This window comes from Hyperolius riggenbachi, chromosome 5, assembly GCF_040937935.1.
Source record: "Hyperolius riggenbachi isolate aHypRig1 chromosome 5, aHypRig1.pri, whole genome shotgun sequence".
Lineage (NCBI taxonomy): Eukaryota > Metazoa > Chordata > Amphibia > Anura > Hyperoliidae > Hyperolius > Hyperolius riggenbachi.
In genome coordinates, this window is record NC_090650.1 from 445,260,404 (window position 1) to 445,281,281 (window position 20,878).

At 49.7% G+C, this 20,878-nt stretch overlaps 1 protein-coding gene across 8 annotated transcripts in view; it reads right to left on the reverse strand.

Annotated features, from left to right (window-relative positions):
• The window catches only part of GPT (glutamic--pyruvic transaminase), a 108,717-nt gene that overhangs the window by 1,247 nt on the left and 86,592 nt on the right, over positions 1-20,878 (reverse strand). For all 8 annotated transcript variants that reach the window (XM_068238165.1, XM_068238171.1, XM_068238166.1 and 5 more), the window contains 9 exons: positions 11,442-11,531; positions 8,731-8,839; positions 6,810-6,940; positions 4,278-4,521; positions 3,630-3,709; positions 3,186-3,322; positions 2,917-3,091; positions 1,961-2,116; positions 341-453 (listed from right to left, as the gene is read on the reverse strand). In XM_068238165.1, coding sequence (XP_068094266.1) covers positions 341-453; positions 1,961-2,116; positions 2,917-3,091; positions 3,186-3,322; positions 3,630-3,709; positions 4,278-4,521; positions 6,810-6,940; positions 8,731-8,839; positions 11,442-11,531 — 1,235 coding nt within the window. The remainder of the gene's footprint in view (positions 1-340; positions 454-1,960; positions 2,117-2,916; positions 3,092-3,185; positions 3,323-3,629; positions 3,710-4,277; positions 4,522-6,809; positions 6,941-8,730; positions 8,840-11,441; positions 11,532-20,878) is intronic.

The window sequence follows — 20,878 nt, forward strand, 5'->3', positions numbered from 1 at the left end:
CCCCCCAAGCACTCTATACATAACAATTGATACGGCGCACCAAAACCTGCCAATAGCAACTACAGTGTCAGAGGTGCAAGAAGGGGATGGGGAACAGTTTGTTAATGATTACCACTATTCAAAGTATCTATAGAAGTGGTTATTATGAGCACAGGACCAATACAGAGCTAATACTGTAGTTTAATAAGGGCCCTTCGGGGCCCCTCTGGCCCAAGGGCCCCGATGCGGTCGCAACCTCTGCACCCCCTATTGCTACGCCCCTGCTCTGAGGTTACTACTAGGGACCAACATATCTATGAAGCGTGAAATCCCTCAGTAAGTATTCCTAGTTGGGGCTTACCTGAAGTGGTGTGTCCCCTCCCGCTGGCCGAAGCCACTTCCTGGCACAACACAGATTCCGGTTTCCTCCAGCAGCTTCATGCAGAAGAACATGTCCGGGGCCTGGCCTTCTGCCTGTAGGAAGATTGAGGGATACATCTTACTAACACACTGGTTGCATGATTTGTTAGTCATATATATGGTTAGCTAGACTAAAGCGGTCCGCTCACTCAACTTTTCTTAACTTGGCTGGTCCAGTGGCATAACTATAAACCATGAGTTTCATCTGTAAAACTTTGTTGGGTTCCCCGGTGTTCATACCCCCTTGCTCCTTAGGGATCCCCACAGTATGGAGCCCATCTATGTGGCAATTATGACTTCCTCCACCCATGACAAGGGTGGCCACATCAATAAATATAGTGGGCAAGGGTGTACTGGAGGACGGATGGGTGTTTGGGTCACCACAGCTGTGAGCCATTATGACAGAAACACCCCCAACGGCTGCTGTGATTAAAAAAAAAAAAAAAATAGTAAGAAGGAAAAAAATGGAATAGCTGCTCTGAGCAGCCAATCAGGCTTCAACTGCCAAATGAAGGAAGGATTCGGATTGGCTGGTCCATAAGTGGCAATCCTCTGCTTGGACAACACTGCACTCAGGCACAAGGAGGAGAAACAGCAGTGTGTGTGCGTGTGTATGTGTATTTACATGTATCTGAGAGCACCAGAGCGTGACAAGGATCTCCAGCTAAAGAGGCGGAGATTCTGAAATGTGGCTCCCCCCACCAGATTTTTCTCCCCCAGTATAAAAGTCCCCCCCTCAGCATAGATAGCCTAATGAGCTCCCAGTATTAGATAGCTCCTCCGCACCCAAGTATAGATAGCCATATGTGCATCCAGTATTAGGTAGGTTCCCCTCAGTATAGGTAGGTGCCCCCAAGTATAGGTAGCCAGATGTACCCCCAGTAATAGGTAACAACCCTCCCCAGTACAGAGAGCCAGGCCTATCTCACCACACAAAATCATAAGGACCTTAGGAGGTTGGTCAATATGCTCGGTCTTCTTTCTGCCACTATAAGTGACAATAGAGTTGGGGACACCGGTGATATATTTCTGCAGGAACTCCCTAATCCCTCCAGTGACACTCACACAGAAGATGACCCCCAATAAGGCTTCACAATGGAAACCCCATCTTCTGCTGCATTGATGGTAAAACCTCCTTCACCAATGAGAATGTCCCCATGTGAACAAAGTGTCTAAAGTTGTTCGGTTAGTGTCCATATTTTGGGCAAAGTTTTCAGCATTATTTTTTCACCCTTCCACCTAAAAATGTAGCTCATCTCCCTCTGTCTAACCCTTACCATCATGCCACCCTTAACCCGAACCTTCTGTAAATCTTGCCAATTCACAGAGCCAAAAAGTCAGCCTAAAAGGCATGTAAATCCGCATAAATCCTAAAGCACAGAGGTGTGAGCAGCCCGATACTGAACCAGAATGATTTTACATAAATCTCTTTGTTTTGGTTCTGAACGGATCTGTGAAGTTCTATATATGGTGCTATCACAGCACAAGATGGCTGCAGCTGTCCACAGGTTTATAGGACAAGGACATACAATGCCTTGATTGCAGTGTCCATCCTGCTTACCTCTGCCAGCTTGACGGCGCGCTCTGGAATCTCAATTCTGGGGAAGGAGTACATGGCGCCCTGGACCGGATTACAGCGAATGCCGGGGGCCTGGTTCAGGATCTCCTCCGTTAGGCGGGCCTTGTCTGCCAGGTTACCCAGAACCATCTGCTTCTCCTGTAGAAATACAAAAAAAAAAAAAAATTACATTGCCAGAAAACAGCTCCACCCACAAATAGATGGCTGCTAGCTCCACCCACAGACAGCCACTAATTCCCCCCACAGACAGCCTCTAGCGCCACCCACAGATAGCCGCTAGCTCCACCCACAGATAGCTGCTAGTTCCACCCACAGATAGCCACTAGCTCCCCTCACAATCAGATGGCCTCTAGATGCCACCACACCCCTCTGTACTGATACTCCATGCAAAACATAAGTATATTTTCTGCGATAGGCCAGAGGGCACTCAAGTAACCTGTGACTGTGAGAAGAAACTAATTACTGCACAAAACTGTCTATACCGTAAGGGGGACTCTAGCAGATATTGATGTCGCAGTATGACCTACCGATAGATCATTTTGATCAATTTCAGGCTGAATTGGTCAAAAGGATCGATTGGGCATGCTGGAAAATCTTGGTTGTAAGGGCTGGAAATGGCGCTCAATTTCCTAATGGCCGATAGACCCCTGGCCGTTCTCCTCCCATGTGTACCAATCCCTCCTGGGCTGTGGCGAGTGTTTCAAGCTCACATGTCATACTGGTGGGCCTCCTGTGTCTGGTGTCTTTCTCCATTAATAGCAGGTCTTTCGGACCACCCTGAGCTCAAACTAAAGAACAGGCCTGTGTAAACCTGGGAGGAGTCAACCTGCACTTGAACCAAAATGTCAGATGAACTGGAGATAAAGTTCCACCAATCCACTCCTAAAAGTATTATTGGTTGGAAGAACCTAGCAATGGAGGCTCGAGGCCATCCTTACCGCAATGAACTGTTTGTAAGAAGGATCTCCCGGCTGAGGAGGGTTCATAATCACATCCAGCAAAGCTTGGCCTGGCACCGGGGGGCACAGACGGACAGACACTAGTTTAGTTAGCTGAAGTTTTACTGCTGGGTCCATATTGACCACCTCCATGTAGCCTCCTCGGAATCCACACCTACGAGCAAATCAGAGGACAGGATGATGTAGAGGTACAATACTATGGCCCGATAAACACTGGCTGATAAAGAGATACGAGGCAGGGAACTTACTCTCCCATATATCCTTTGGAAGTAGAATGGAATGAGGCCAGCTCCACCACATCAGAGTACTTGGGACCCATCTCAAACAGGACCTTCTTGAAGGAGTGGAAGGCACAACCCTTGGCGTAGACGTTGTCTTGATACACCTGGAAGCACAATAAGATTCATAGTGATTATGCTGGTTGTGGTGATGGACTTCTCTATGCACACCCACCATGATCAAACGTTTATAAAGCTCAGCAATTTTGTACAAAACAGTCATAACAACCCTCAGACCCACGTAATAGGTCTACCTTCTGGTCCCACCACTAGGCAGAGTGGGTTACAGGTCAGTGCGTAATTGGTCTGTATTTTTTTTGTTTGTTTTAATTGCTTTTCAACTTTCACTATTTTCTTCAGTTAAGTAACATTTGTGGGTGTAGCCCTGAGCCATGTATAAAGTATATAATGTACCTCATCAGCCATTAAGAAGAGATTTTCTTCAGCAGCGAAGCGAATCACATCTTCAATGCATTTCCTGCTCTGGACCTGGCCTGATGGAAACAGACATGATGTCACACAAAGGGAACGTCAAAAAACAAAAAGGGCAACTTCAGGAGACCAACAGTAAAGACACCTAGACTCAAAAGGGACACATGATACAGACACCCATACCCAGGGGGACACCTTCTACAAACACCCAGACTCAGAGGGATACACTACATAAAACCCAGAGGGACACATTCTACAGATACCGAGACTCAGAGGGACCAAGGCTTCAGACAGCCATACCCAGAGAAAGACACTACAGACACCCAAATTTACAGGGACACTCAAACTCCGAAGGAGCACATTCTCAAAGCAATCAAGTAAATTAATGTTAATTATAATCTTATTTAGACCTTAAGTTTTAAAACTGAAGACCCATTACATGGCTAGTTCTGCCCCTCTCCATACAGGTTCAACCTCTCTCCTGCTATTCTCTCTCTTCATGTGAGGTCTCAACTGCTGGTCATCAACTTCCTGTAACTACAAGCCCGCCTCCTCATGTAGACACTCTCCCCACACAATCTCCAGAATCCCTCAGCTAAAGGACACCACACCAGAGCCCACAACGGTTACCTGTAGGGTTTCCGGGGTTGATGATGCACAGTACTTTGGGGTCACAGTGTTTCCGGGCCTCCTCCAGTGACCTCCGAAGCTCCTTGAGGTCCAACGCCCAACAGTTCTCCTCATCCAGATAATAGTTCACCTGCACTGCACCCAGCTCTGCAAGAGCCGCCGAGTACAGCGGGTACTGAGGGATCGGGATCATTACTCCAGTGCGGGACTTGCCTTGTCCAGACACCAACAACTTCAACATTGTCTACGAGAGAGAACGAGAAAGAAGCATTACTGAGATACATCTGAAGACCACTGGTAGAGAGACAGAGGAGCATGAGTGAGGGACTGCTGAAGACCAGTGGCAGAGAGACAGAGCAGCATGAGTGAAGGACTGCTGAAGACCAGTGGCAGAGAGACCGAGGAGCATGAGTGAGGGACTGCTGAAGACCAGTGGCAGAGAGACAGAGAGGAGCATGAGTGAGGGACTGCTGAAGACCAGTGGCAGAGAGACAGAGCAGCATGAGTGAAGGACTGCTGAAGACCAGTGGCAGAGAGACAGAGGAGCATGAGTGAGGGACTGCTGAAGACCAGTGGCAGAGAGACAGAGGAATATGAGTGAGGGACTGCTGAAGACCAGTGGCAGAGAGACAGAGAGGAGCATGAGTGAAAGGCTTCTGAAGACCAGTGGCAGAGAGACAGGGGAGCATCTGCAGGATGGTGGAGACCAGTGGCAGAGAGACAGGAGCATCTGCAGGATGGTGGAGAACTACCCCACCAGTGGCAGCGATAAAAACAGAAGATCCCCTGCTGGAGAATCTATGGGGACAGGCAACCAAGGCCCGTCATTTATCTTTCCTGAATCTACCAAATACGGAGATATCAGTTCTGCTTGGACTGAGACTAAGAGATTCAGACTTGCCCTTTTAAAACTGAAGGTAATTTGTTCAGTTTCACGTAAGCAGAAAGGAAGGAACTCCCATGGTGCATCACTTCTGCTTAGTGAGTGAGTATGCAAATCATTGTTTTATTTCACTCAAAAAGGTCGAACACATCTCCAGAGCCTCTGGTATTCAGTGTGCCTATAGACTACGAACCTTACAGAGACATGATCACCCATCAGGGCAAGGCTTGGATTCATATAGCTGTATGGTTGGCTTTGGGAAGTAAACCTTTTACAGAATACATAGTTCAGTCATGGTGAACCAGCACCACTAGGCTTTTCAAGAGCCTAAAAGATAAGAAAAAAAATTTGGGGGGGGGGGGGAAATGCAGAGGGATTTTTGGTTCCTTCTCCCATCTCTATTCTCATCCTAGTAGTTTCCGTTTTCTGTGGCCTTGCCTGGTCCCCTATAAGACCGAGCCAACAAAAAATTCTGAGGGACATGGTTATCGAGGTAACCCAGCAAGTGATTGCAGGAACATCCAGGAAAACATTAAATTCCCAGAACTCGGGCCAGGACGATAACAAAACAGGTTCTTTACATAAACAGAACAGATTGGAGGAGAAAGTGCAGCAAGTTCAGGCAATTAATCTAAAAGAAGGGGGGGCAAAGATGAACAAAGACACTCAGACGGGAATGTGGAGTCAGCAGGGAACTCTGTGCCAGCGTGTGCCAGGATGCAGAACGAGAGCACGGACTGTCCCAGCCAGAGACACACAAATATCTTATCAGAAGGGACAGCTTGTCTTTGTGGCATCAAACAAGCCGAAAAATCAACTGGGCCACATAACTCAGCAGTAAAAGATGGAGGCGGCACATTACTGATCCAAAGGTCCATCAAGAAATAAGCGGACTCTGGTGCACATAGACTTTGGCAATTGTGCCCTCCTCTTCACAGATAAACACCTTCTAGTATGAAGAGCTTATAAACTAGCAGTAACCAAGTTACGGGGTCTAGTGGTCATTGACATCATACAGACCAAATACAAGAATCCTAACACAACCTAGACTTAAAATGATAACAGTATAAACTGTATAACTCATAACTTTAGTACACCCCAATACAAAATAAATCACCGGCAGTAGTTGAGATATTAAAGTGACCAGCTATGCAAATTATAGTATCAGCTCTTTTGTACCTGACTAGGTAATATCTTGGTTTAGGTGTATCCATTACATGTTGTGGTGGAATGGACATCTGGTATTTGAGCCGTGTGAAGGTGGAGTCATAAGAAGATGCCTTCTATGTGATTACTGAACCTCATCATTTAAGTCCCCCAAGTTTTTGCATACTCTGTACTGGTGGTCAGTGCTAACGCTCTTTATTTAGGTCTGGGAAATTCTTTAACTTTTCTTTAACAGCAGAAGATAAAACTGGCAAGAACCATACAAGTGTCTTATTTTTTTCTGGAACGATTGGTTGCCAAGAGACACGGATCCCTATTCAATTAACTTTTCTATTGAGTTTTCTTACAAGTAGATATTTCAGGGACAGGGAACCGTAAGCAGCCCATCCACCCCCAGGCTTGGAACTTGATAAATATCTGTCATTTTGAGCTTCTTGGGGTTGGCGCCATCGAGCAAAGTTGATCTTGGGCAAATCACTCACCACGATTGAGTCACTGGCCCCAGTAGAGAGGTAGATATCATCAGCATTGGATGGAAGGCCATCTCTCTTCTCGATATACTTGGCAACATCTTGGCGGATGATCTCGACGCCCTGACTGGCGCTGTACGAGCCTGTGGAGATTGGAGAACATATCTGAAGCTGAGAAGGAGGACAGTTCATGGTTATCATCCCACCTATAAAACCATTATTCAAACTCCCCAGTGTTGAGTGTTACCGCTGGACTCAGAGTTGGTTTGAGGAAATAAGTTGGGCCACAGTCAATGACCTAACCTTTTCCATCCATAGATGTACAGACATTACTAAGGGTTCCGTCCAACACTAGAGGCTGCCACTTTCTGACCGGCGTCACACTGGAGAGATGGACATCACTCCAGAACCTGCACACACACACCACTCCAGAACCTGCACACACACACACACACACACACACACACCACTCCAGAACCTGCACACACACACACACACACACACACACCACTCCAGAACCTGCACACACACACACACACACACACACACACACACCACTCCAGAACCTGCACACACACACACCACTCCAGAACCTGCACACACACACACACACACACACACACACACACACACACACACACACACACACACACCACTCCAGAACCTGCACACACACACACACACACACACACACACACACACACACCACTCCAGAACCTGCACACACACACACACACACACACACACACACACACACCACTCCAGAACCTGCACACACACACACACACACACACACACACACACACACACACACCACTCCAGAACCTGCACACGCACACACACACACACACCACTCCAGAACCTGCACACACACACACACACACCACTCCAGAACCTGCACGCACCCACCACTCCAGAACCTGCACGCACCCACCACTCCAGAACCTGCACGCACCCACCACTCCAGAACCTGCACACACCCACCACTCCAGAACCTGCACACACCCACCACTCCAGAACCTGCACACACCACTCCAGAACCTGCACACACCACTCCAGAACCTGCACACACCACTCCAGAACCTGCACACACCACTCCAGAACCTGCACACACCACTCCAGAACCTGCACACACCACTCCAGAACCTGCACACACCACTCCAGAACCTGCACACACCACTCCAGAACCTGCACACACCACTCCAGAACCTGCACACACCACTCCAGAACCTGCACACACCACTCCAGAACCTGCACACACCACTCCAGAACCTGCACACACCACTCCAGAACCTGCACACACCACTCCAGAACCTGCACTGCTTCCAAGTTCCAACAATGGCTTCAGTTGTGCAGTTCTCCATCAACTAAAATAAACGAAGATGCCTGGGTTATTGGATTTGGCCATTTGGGGGATCTGTCACCATGCTCATAAACACTAACACATTAAGATTTATAGTTCGTTTATTTGGTGACAAGGAAAAAAAAAACAATGTCTTAACAATGGTGGTCAAAGCTACATACAGTCAGAAGAATCTTCAATCTGCACTACTTCAAATAAAAACACGTATAGTAAAAACATTTAACAATCCAACATGGATCAGTGCTGTGAGGCAGCTACAGCTCGCTGTTGGTCATGTGCCCTTTCACGAGACTCCTAGCAAGAGAACTCGCCACCTGTCTGCATAAATCAGGAACAGAGATGGTCTTAGACGCAGATAATACAGACTTGTATGCAAATATAATGCTTTTTTCCTATTCTAATTGGCTGAACTGAGAGTGAAGCAGGTGCTGCCCTGACTGAGACTGAAACTGCAGCGCTGCAAGACCAGAGTGTGAGCCGGTACACCGCTGTGGTCATAACAATGATATCTGCCCGTCTGTGGTGGCAAGGAGCCGACAATATTTACCAAGCCCAGAATCACTCACTCACCAATGCTTTTCCCTCCGCACGCCTGCAGGATATGGATCGCCTTCTGCTTCGCATCGTCCGGGAACTTGTTGTCATTCAGCAGCTCTGGGTACAGGCAGATCGCCGTCACCTGGCGGCACAGAGAGGACAGCGCAGTCACACAGGAGTGTTATACGGAAGAGACAAGACAAAACATTTATATCAGGCTTTTCTCCTGGTGGACTCCAGAGCTGCAGCCACTAGGGGCGTTTTATAGATAGTAGCAGTTATGAGTCTTGCCCAAGGTCTCCTCACTGAATAGGTCCTGGCTTACTGATCTGGAAGAGCCGAGATTCGTACCCTGGTCTCCTGTATCAGAGGCAGAGCCCTTACCCAGCACAGCATCCAGCCAGAACCATAATTCTGTGCTAATGGCAGCTTATGGTCTTCCTGTTGCCACCACATCTACAGATATAACTCATGTTGGGGCTGGACAGAGGGCGGCTTTACACATGTGCAGCTCTGTATGCGGCCACTAGAGGGCGACTCACTACTGAGGCTGCAAGGTGATGACCACCATCTCTTCTCTTCCATCTTCTACATTCCTAAATAACATTATTCTGCCAGTGCAGAGGTTGCCTCACCTGTCTGGACAGAGCTGCAGATTGTGCGATCTGCTAACCGGGCCGGTGTGCCGACTAAATAACCTACCCGTCCAATCTTCCTACATTCAGTGACAAACGCATAGGCAGGAGGGTTAGGACATACCTCCCAACTTTGAGATGAAAAAGAGGGACACTTAAAGGGAACCTTAACTGAGAGGGATATGGATTTTTCCTTTTAAATAATACCAGTTGCTTGTCAGTCCTGCTGATCTCTTTGGCTGCAGTAGTGTCTGAATCACACACCTGAAACAAGCATGCAGCTAATCCAGTCTGACTTCAGTCAGAGCACCTGATCTGCATGCTTGTTGAGGGGCTGTGGCTAAAAGTATTAGAGACACAGGATCATCAGGAGAGTCAGGCAACCGGTATTATTTTAAAAAGGAAAAATCCATATCCTTCCAAGTTTAGGTTCCCTTTATAGGGAACCAGAGACGAAGTACCCTCATGTATCTTACCATATACATCAGTAAGAACATTAGAGAAAACACTTCCCATGCTCTCTGTTTCATCCTCACTGCTAAAAGTGTCTGTTATCAGCTGTGACAAGAATCCCGGACTGAGCATTCAGCTTGGCTTTGCAGGGAATAGTTATAGCTGAGTCATTATAGCAGAGCCACAAGGGGGCAGGCTTGGGCTTGAAAAGACACCAGAGACAGACTCAGCTATAATCATTCTGTAGCAAAGCTAGACTGACTTCTCAGTCGGGGATTCTTATCAGAGGTGATAACAGTCAGATTAAATAGAAAACAATGAAACAAAGAGCAGATTAGGTGTTTACTGTCATGTTCCCACTGATTTATAAGGTAAAATACAAGAGGGTGCTTCATCTCTGGTTCTCTTTAAGCCACACCCCTGATCACGCCCCTGCCACACATACCATAAAGATTTCATAAGAAAAATAGGTTTTATAATTCAAACCACACTAGTCCTTTCTATCCTGGTTCATTTTCCTTCATATTAACATTGGAAAGAAAGAAATATATTAATTTAAAGGATGGGAATAAAGTTTAGAGTCAATTAAACACTTTTGTAGAGAAATACATACAGTATATTTACACAGAAAGAGGGACAGAGGGACTGTCCCTGCAAAAGAGAGACAGTTGGGAGCTATGTTAGGGGATAGTATAGCATAGCTCCCAACTGTCCCTCTTTTGGAAGGACAGTCCTTTTTTGGGAGCCCTGTCCCTCTTTCACCCTCATTTGTCCCTCTTTCAGGACTTTGTCCCTCTTTCTAATGTAAATATATATATATTTCTCTACTAAAAATGTGTTTGACTCTAAACTTTATACCCATCCTTTAAATTGATATTTTACTAAATGTAAAATGTTACTATGAAGGAAACATGAACCAGGATGGAAAGGACCAGTGTGGTTTGAATGATAAAACATATTTTTGTAATGAAATCTTTATGGTATGCGTGACTAGAGGGTGTGACGTGGCGTGATTAGGGGTGTGGCAGGGGTGTGGCTTAAGTGTCCCTCTTTCTCGTCTCTAAAAGTTGGGAGGTATGAGTAAAGTCTATGCGATGTAGGTTAGCTCGCCGGTGTAGGGTCAGTTGTTGGAGCACCGACCATCTTCATCCCTGCGCCACTTCCTGCAGAGCTCAGGAGTCTAACATTTGCTGCGTCCTTCACACACGTAAAAGGAACCTAAAGTGAGAGGGATATGGAGGCTGCCATATTTACTTCCATTTAAACATTGCACATTGCCTGGCAGTCCTGCTGATCTTCTGCCTCTAATACATTTAGCCATAGCCCCAGAACAAGCATACAGCAAATCAGGTGCTCAGACTGAAGTGTGGCTGGATTAGCTGCATGCTCGTTTCTGGTGAGATTCAGACACTACTGCAGCCAAATAGATCAGCAGGGCTGCCAGGTAACTGGTATTGTTTAACGAGAAAAAAAATATGGCAGCCTCCTCCTTCACTGGGACACTTATGTGCCCCCCCCCCATCACCGGGACACTCGCGTCACCACCTCCCATCACTGGGAGATTTGTGCACCTCACCACCATCATGTGTTCCCCCCACCACTGCTATATAGCACGTTTCCCGCCCATATTGAAGGCTCTGCTTCCTGCAGCCTCACCTGCCTGAGGAAGGTGATTGGCTTCTGGCCCATGGCGTGGGCGTCTCCAATGTTAGCCTTTATAACTTCTGTGAACGGTTTCTTCACTCCCTGCAATGGAGGACAAGAAAGGATTAAAATCACCTGAATTCTGTGTATAATAATATCGGCTAACAATACTGAGGTTAGCGCTCTGCACTGAAGAGCTACTGAGTACAGACAGAGCCGCAGCGCCTCTCCTGTCCTGCAGGCCGCGCTGCATCACAGACTATATTCCACACTACACTGGCTGTAATCCCCATCCATACAGTCCGTGTAATGGCACAGTACCACTTCCCTCCATACAGTCCATGTAATGGCACAGTACCACTTCCCTCTATACAGTCCGTGTAATGGCACAGTACCACTTCCCTCCATACAGTCCATGTAATGGCACAGTACCACTTCCCTCTATATAGTCCGTGTAATGGCACAGTACCACTTCCCCCCATACAGTCCGTGTAATGGCACAGTACCACTTCCCTCCATACAGTCCGTGTAATGGCACAGTACCACTTCCCTCCATACAGTCCGTGTAATGGCACAGTACCACTTCCCTCTATACAGTCCGTGTAATGGCACAGTACCACTTCCCTCCATACAGTCCGTGTAATGGCACAGTACCACTTCCCTCCATACAGTCCGTGTAATGGCACAGTACCACTTCCCTCCATACAGTCCGTGTAATGGCACAGTACCACTTCCCTCCATACAGTCCGTGTAATGGCACAGTACCACTTCCCTCCATACAGTCCGTGTAATGGCACAGTACCACTTCCCTCCATACAGTCCGTGTAATGGCACAGTACCACTTCCCTCCATACAGTCCGTGTAATGGCACAGTACCACTTCCCTCTATACAGTCCGTGTAATGGCACAGTAACCCTTCCCCGCCATACAGTCCATGTAATGGCACAGTACCACTTCCCTCCATACAGTCCGTGTAATGGCACAGTACCACTTCCCTCTATACAGTTCGTGTAATGGCACAGTACCACTTCCCTCCATACAGTCCGTGTAATCGCACAGTACCACTTCCCTTCCATACAGTCCGTGTAATGGCACAGTACCACTTCCCTCCATACAGTCCGTGTAATGGCACAGTACCACTTCCCTCCATACAGTCCGTGTAATCGCACAGTACCACTTCCCTTCCATACAGTCCGTGTAATGGCACAGTACCACTTCCCTCCATACAGTCCGTGTAATGGCACAGTACCACTTCCCTCCATACAGTCCATGTAATCGCACAGTACCACTTCCCTCCATACAGTCCGTGTAATCGCACAGTACCACTTCCCTTCCATACAGTCCGTGTAATGGCACAGTACCACTTCCCTCCATACAGTCAGTGTAATGGCACAGTACCACTCCCCCTCCATACAGTCCGTGTAATGGCACAGTACCACTTCCCTCCATACAGTCCGTGTAATGGCACAGTACCACTCCCCCTCCATACAGTCCGTGTAATCGCACAGTACCACTTCCCTTCCATACAGTCCGTGTAATCGCACAGTACCACTTCCCTCCATACAGTCCGTGTAATGGCACAGTACCACTTTCCCGCCATACAGTCCGTGTAATGGCACAGTACCACTTCCCCGCCATACAGTCCGTGTAATGGCACAGTACCACTTCCCCGCCATACAGTCCGTGTAATGGCACAGTACCACTTCCCTCCATACAGTCCGTGTAATCGCACAGTACCACTTCCCTCCATACAGTCCGTGTAATGGCACAGTACCACTTCCCCTCCATACAGTCCGTGTAATGGCACAGTACCACTTCCCCTCCATACAGTCCGTGTAATGGCACAGTACCACTTCCCCTCCATACAGTCCGTGTAATGGCACAGTACCACTTCCCTCCATACAGTCAGTGTAATGGTACAGTACCACTTCCCTCCATACAGTCCATGTAATGGCACAGTACCACTTCCCTTCCATACAGTCAGTGTAATGGCACAGTACCACTTCCCTCTATACAGTCCGTGTAATGGCACAGTACCACTTCCCCTCCATACAGTCCGTGTAATCACACAGTACCACTTCCCTTCCATACAGTCCGTGTAATCGCACAGCACCACTTCCCTCTATACAGTCCATGTAATGGCACAGTACCACTTCCCTTCTAACTAGCCAGGCATGGCAGCGGCAGAGCAGAAAATAACAGTAAATAGTGGAGGGTAACAGGGGTAGCAGAGGGCATCAGTAAGCAGTGGAGGGCAGCAGAGGGTAGCCAGGCCCGGCAGTGACTGAGCAGAGGGCGGGAAGGTAACCTCTGGTCTCATATGGCAGGCGGATGCCAGAACACACGCAGTCAGCACAAATAGCTTATCTGTGGCTCAGGTGAAGGGAAAGTTCACTTATTAATATAAAGTAAACAGGTAATGAGGGGTGTGGGAGACGGCGTCCTATCGGTGACCTCCGCCTATCTCTCAGTATTGCCGCGTCCTGGAGGACAGATCCTGGTGAAAGTGCGAAGTGTGTAACTGCTGCCAGGCCATAAACTGACATCACACGTGTGACTATACTGCAAGATCAGGTCATTACTGCGAACAAAGAGCTCACAATCTAATGTACGTCCCACAGTCTGGAGGAAAGCGACACAAACATGGAGGAATAGAGATTTCACCACCTGTGTAGGAAGGGGTTCTTTACAGTAAGAGTGGATACAATGTGGGATATCCTACCACAGGAAGTAGTTATGGCAAATCCTACTCTAATTTATAAAAAGGGACCTTTGACTGCAGAATAGGGAGAGAACACCTGACCCTGCCCAGGAGGAGATCAGTGATGGACACCACACACAGCATGTTCCAGACACCCTCATACAGGTTGTGCATTGTGGGGGCTCTCCTGCTATTTGTCTCTGGTATTTCGCAATAAAGCACAATATTACACACAGGAACTCTATAGCGTCATGTCAGCGAAAATCCGGCGAGAACTTCTCATCTGTGACAAGTGCTGCAACCAGCAAATTCCTGCACAAGTCCTTCAGCTGAGCCAGACTGTACAACTAACTGAGCAGCGCAGAGTCGCCTGGCCACGAGCTGAGCAGCGCAGAGTCGCCTGGCCACGAGCTGAGCAGCGCAGAGTCGCCTGGCCACGAGCTGAGCATGGGACAGGATGGAAAGCTTTTGGTGACTGGGGCGGGGCAAGTGTGGCAGTCATTTGCTGGGCCATAGCATTACACTGCATTGAACAGTGCTACGCTGTGGTTTAATCATGTCCAATGAAATTCCTGCTAGATTATAATTTAGTATTTATATAGCACCAACAGTCTGCAGCACATTACAGAGTACATAGTCATGTCACTGACTGTCCTCAGAGGAGCTCACACTCTAATCCTACCATAGTCATAGTCTAATGTCCTACCATATTATTATTATGTATTTGTACAGTGCTGCAGAAGATGTCAGTGCTATATAGAGTACATAGTCATGTCTGACTGTCCTCAGAGGAGCTCACACTCTAATCCTGCCATAATCATATGTCTATGCAGAGCCGGGATAAAGTCCTCCAGCACCCAAGGCTGAGACATCAAAGTGCGCCCCTCCACCCCTCCCACCCCAGCCGTCACACACTGATTGCTATTACACTAAGAGGTGCCCCAGGGCCCCCAACTCCTTATTCTCTAGTTATCTGGCTTGCAGTCACTGCCATGTACCCCCTTTTTGTATCTCTCTCGTATCGCTCTACTTCCAACACAATAGGGGAATGATAGCTGAGTGGGTTGTGCGCCCCCCCTACACTGTACCCTGAGGCTGGAGCCTCTCTCGCCTCTGCCCCATCCCCCTCCTACACTGCGCCGAGGCTGGAGCGTCTCTCGCCTCTGCCCTGTGCCCCCTCCTACACTGCGCCCTGAGGCTGAAGCCTCTCTCGCCTCTACCTCGGCCCTGCACCCTCCTAAACTGCACCGTGAGGCTGGAGCCTCTCGCCTCAGCCCTGCGCCCTCGTACACTGCACCCTGAGGCCAGAGCCTCTCTCACCTCAGCCCTGCGCCCTCCTACACTGCACCCTGAGGCTGGAGTCTCTCGCCTCAGCCCTGCGCCCTCGTACACTGCACCCTGAGGCTGGAGCCTCTCTCGCCTCAGCCCTGCGCCCTCCTACACTGCACCCTGAGGCTGGAGTCTCTCGCCTCAGCCCTGCGCCCTCGTACACTGCACCCTGAGGCTGGAGCCTCTCTCGCCTCAGCCCTGCGCCCTCCTACACTGCACCCTGAGGCTGAAGCCTCTCTCGCCTCTACCTCGGCCCCGACCCCCCTACACTGTACCCTGAGGCCAGAGCCTCTCTCACCTCAGCCCTGCGCCCTCCTACACTGCATCCTGAGGCTGGAGTCTCTCGCCTCAGCCCTGCGCCCTCCTACACTGCACCCTGAGGCTGAAGCCTCTCTCGCCTCTACCTTGGCCCCGCCCCCCCTACACTGTACCCTAAGGCCAGAGCCTCTCTCACCTCGGCCCTGCACCCTCCTACACTGCACCCTGAGGCTGGAGCCTCTCACCTCAGCTCTCTATGTATGTATTGTATAGTGTATGTATCATAGTCTAGGGCCAATTTAGGGGAGAGCCAATTAACTTATCTGTATGTTTTTTGGGATGTGGGAGGGAACCCAAGTTACTGGAGGAAACCCACACAGACACAGGGAGAACATACAATCTATCTATTCATTTGAAATCTATTGGAGGGAAGAAAAAAAAAAAAAAAAAAAAACCCGACATGCTGTGTGTAGAGGGAATCGATCACAATTTGATCCAGCTCTGAGTGGAGAGCGATCGGACAGGGGCGGGCTTGTCTCTCGGTTTTGCCCCGCCCATCTCACCTGATATTTCGCTCAGGCAGACAATACATTACACCATAATACACCCGAGTCACATGACAATGCTGCGGCCGGGAGATAAATCTGTCACACTGTATTCTTAGTGACATTCATCTTATTCGCTGATACAGCATAATTATACCCCAGCCGCAGGCTGCATCTGCTCTAAGTGTCTGTTCCCTTAAAGGGATCCTGTAGTGACACGCAGCCGTACACCCGAGAGGAGAGCCACAGCTGTACACCCGAAAGGAGAGCCACAGCCCGCAGCCGTACACCCGAGAGGAGAGCGGGGCGGCAGCTGCACACCCAAGGAGAGCCACAGCCCGCAGCCGTACACCCGAGAGGAGAGCCGCAGCCCGCAGCCGTACACCCGAGAGGAGAGCCGCAGCCGTACACCCGAGAGGAGAGCCGCAGCCGTACACCCGAGAGGAGAGCCGCAGCCGTACACCCGAGAGGAGAGCCGCAGCCGTACACCCGAGAGGAGAGCCGCAGCCGTACACCCGAGAGGAGAGCCGCAGCCGTACACCCGAGAGGAGAGCCGCAGCCGTACACCCGAGAGGAGAGCCGCAGCCGTACACCCGAGAGGAGAGCCGCAGCCGTACACCCGAGAGGAGAGCCGCAGCCGTACACCCGAGAGGAGAGCCGCAGCCGTACACCCGAGAGGAGAGCCGCAGCCGTACACCCGAGAGGAGAGCCGCAGCCGTACACCCGAGAGGAGAGCCGCAGCCGTACACCCGAGAGGAGAGCAGCGGCGGCAGCCGCACAACTGAGGAGAGCCACAGCCCGCAGCTGAACACCTGAGAGGAGAGCAGCAACGGCTCTGCGCCGGAGAGCCACAGATGTGATATAATGGGGTTGAGTTAAACAATGTGCGCCCCTCGTGTAGCGTAGCGTGCCTGCCTTAGTTACGTGTGCTGCTTCCATAGCAACACACTCCTTTAAATGCCGGGTGCTGCTGTGAAGTATCCTGACCAGCGCGGACGTTACTATGGTAACCCCAATACCTCCCTCAGTACTTTTCCGGCCCCTCCGTTGTGCTCCTGTGAAGTCTGCGCTATGCAGCTGGGTTGCAGCGCATGCACTGTTCTGTGCTGCGCACCTCCCTCATGCCCCTATAGCTGGGAGGGTTCTGAGCATGCACAGTTACAGCCTTAATGAACTGAGCATACGCAGGACACTCCCAGCCACTAGAGTGCATGAAAAGCGGACAGACTGATATTGATAGTGTGATCAGGCCTTCAAAGATCGTGATTTGCCATGTGGGGCGGAGAGGAGTGAGGAGGGCCCAGTAGGATTGCCCGGTATGGGGCCCAGACATGTCTGATGGCGGCCCTGCCATTGAGAGGAGGGGAAGGCTTGCACTGGGTGCTGCAGGGAGCGGATCAGACTTTGCACTGAGTTTTGCAGGCGGGCCGCAGAGCTGGCGCTCCATCTGAATGCTCCCTTTCAGTCAAGTCATTTAATACTCTCTTCAGGATGATCGGCCGGGATGAATGGGGGCTGCTGGGCTCACAATGGCCTCTCCTGGTCTCTATGGCAACGAATGGGCGCCGGTGGGCCCATCTCTGACTAATGAGGATGAGAAACACAGGAGGAATTCTGAGGAACAATCGCCACGAGTCGGCCAGCTCTGATCCCCCTGCTGCCCCCCAGCTCTGATCCCCCTGCTGCCCCCCAGCACCCTCCCTCCTGCGGCCTCCCCCCCCCCCCCCCCTTGCAACCCACCTACGTCACAAGAGGCCAGGCTGGGGACTTGTCACCTATCACCGGGGTCTGCAGTGTCCCCAGCGTGACTGTTCAGTGTGCACCACAATGCAAAGCCAACATATACCACAGCGATGTACTACAAATACAGCCAATCATTGTGAGAGACCGGGGGGGGGGGGGGGGGAGGGGGCGCGCATGCACAAGAGCTTACCATCTACCAGTATAAAGAGCTAGAAACTATGTAATGTTTGTGAAAGTTTCCGACTGATCCAAGTCGTGTTCTAACACAAAATAAAACGATTCATCGTATCTTTTCCTTCTTGTATCATAAAGACTTTGTTACTAAACAGAGCGCCTTCCTAAAAGCGGACCGGAACTCAGAACTTCCTCTCCGCTCTAAAAGATAAGCAACAGCATAATAATCTTTAAAAAGAAAAACATTTCTTGTTACAGCTAATACAAATCCTGCAATACATCTGCACTATGTATACTTCCTGTTTTCATGGAAGCAGACATGGGGTGAACATCCTGCGCCTTTAAAAGAGCTTATCTGCTGTGGCAGCCAGCTGACACAGCTGAGGGATCAAATTACAACTTGTGATTAATCACAGATGAGGGGGAATTAGACAGGCTAAACTCTACATACATACAGGGTGCGTTTCTCCAGGTTTTCTTTCTGTCCTGTGCGAGAGTTCAGCTCCACTTTAAGTGATGCAATACTCGACATTATTCACCACTTATGGACTCCGCTGGCTGCACGCTTGTTCCAATTATAGCACCATTTTATTACACCATAGTGACAAAACACCACAACTTTTCGGCCAGCAGGCCTTTATCAACTCGTGCTCAATATAAATAAATTACATACCTAGAGAGAAAAAAAAAAAAAACACGCCCACAAGGGGCAGGCACATGCTGAAAGAACAAATGGCCAAGTTTACAGTACAGTTATAAAAAACATTTCAGATTGAATTCATCGTTCAGTCCATTGGGTGCTAAAGTACTTCACTTCAATCCATCTATGCTCAGGTCTGAGCAGGCAGGTCCGTTCCTTCAGTGATAGTGTTGGTGTGTACTAGAAAAAGATGCTATCACTGAAGAAATGGACAGACGTTTTCTATTGCTGTGGACTTTTTGCACCCTGAGGGATCCGGGTGTGGACTGGTCGACTCCCTAGCTCAATTATATTATACCAGTTGAGCTCCTGGGACGGCTATTTTTTTCCCAGGTGGAGATGCACAAACCTGACTCCACTCGGGCATCCGGCCCAGCCGGACGCGGCCGCACTCGGGCATCCGGCCCAGCCGGACGCGGCCGCACTCGGGCATCCGGCCCAGCCGGACGCGGCCGCACTCGGGCATCCGGCCCAGCCGGACGCGGCCGATACGACATGGCCAAATGGTTCCAAAGCAAGGCAGAGCAACAAATGAGCCAAACAGATCACCCCTCCCAGGGAGGGTGATAAGCACAAATTGAGGGAAGAGGTGCCCAGGGTGCCAGTAAAACTAGGGTAACAAGGCAAAATAGAAAGAAGTGGGTAGCTTACCCCAATGAAGACAAATTCATGTACTTAATCTTACCATGCACTGGCAATGCGTTTCATCAGTACTTACCCAATTCCTCAGGCTGAGGTGCCTCAGGCTCAGAGCACCCTCTGGCACTTTATTTGGCCTGAGGAAGGGGGCGTGCATCCCTGAAAGGTGTTGCCAGTGCAAGGTGAGATTAAGTACATGAATGTCTTCATTAGGGTAAGCTACCTCACTTTCTAGGTTATGTGTTTTTAACCTAGTTTTATGGATACCCTGATCACCTCCTCCCAGCCTTTTAGTGCTTCACCTGGATTATCTTGAAGTCTAATAACCTGATCATTATATGAAAGGACTTCCATTGTTCTCACATGTTGCATTGCGACAGAGAGGGATACTCGCTGGGGGCAGAAGCTGATATGATAAATAGCAGAAGTGTAGGAGAGGTCACATGCTTCTGACACCAACTAACATTTCTGCTAAACAAAAACAGGTTCCTTCTCTGTCGGTGTGTCAGCACAAAGTGTACGAGGGCGAAGGGCAATCACCCAGCGACTGCCGACACCGCCGTACAGTAGGGTGAGCGGAGCTCATCTGAGGCCTCATTCTGTTACAGTATTATTACACCCGGGATACGGTGTCAATGGGGTGAATTCTGGGCAGGCTGGAATACAGCTGATCCAGAACATCTGTGGGCGATTATCTACAGTACAGGAGGGGTAAACGGATCTGCGCATGTGTTTGCGCTCACTATATCAGCGCTAATCATATATACTTCACACTGCACAGAATGCGGATCTGACAGTCCGCGGTTGGGATAGGAGTGGGGGGGGGTGGGGGCTTTGGGGATGTGTCACACTTGGCCAGTCTGTGGTCGGGACAGGCGGTTGGGGGAGGAGGGTCACAGCTGGCCAGTCCACGGTCGGGACAGGCGGGGGTCATACTTGGCCAGTCCACGGTTGTGATAGGCGGGGGGCTGGGATCACACTTGGCCAGTCTGCGGTCGGGACAGGCGGGGATCACAGCTGGCCAGTTCACGGTTGTGATAGGCGGGGGCGGGGTTTGGGACTAGATAAATAACACAAACAAAGAACACACCTGTCCGAAGCAGCCGATAGCGACCACCTCTCCCAAGACTCCAGCGTGTGTATGGCAGTCGCTGGCCCCTCTCGACCGTGTGGTCAGTGATTGCTTCAGCAGATAGAATTGTTCTTCCCCACCCCCCTCCATGTGACATCACTGCGGCGCACCTCCAATATCACCATTGCTCGCTAGTATTATCGGGCCACGTTCCCCATCGGCCAACATTAATTGAGCGTGTGTATGGGCCTTAAGTCAGTGGGTAGTTTACATTACATGCGAAATTTC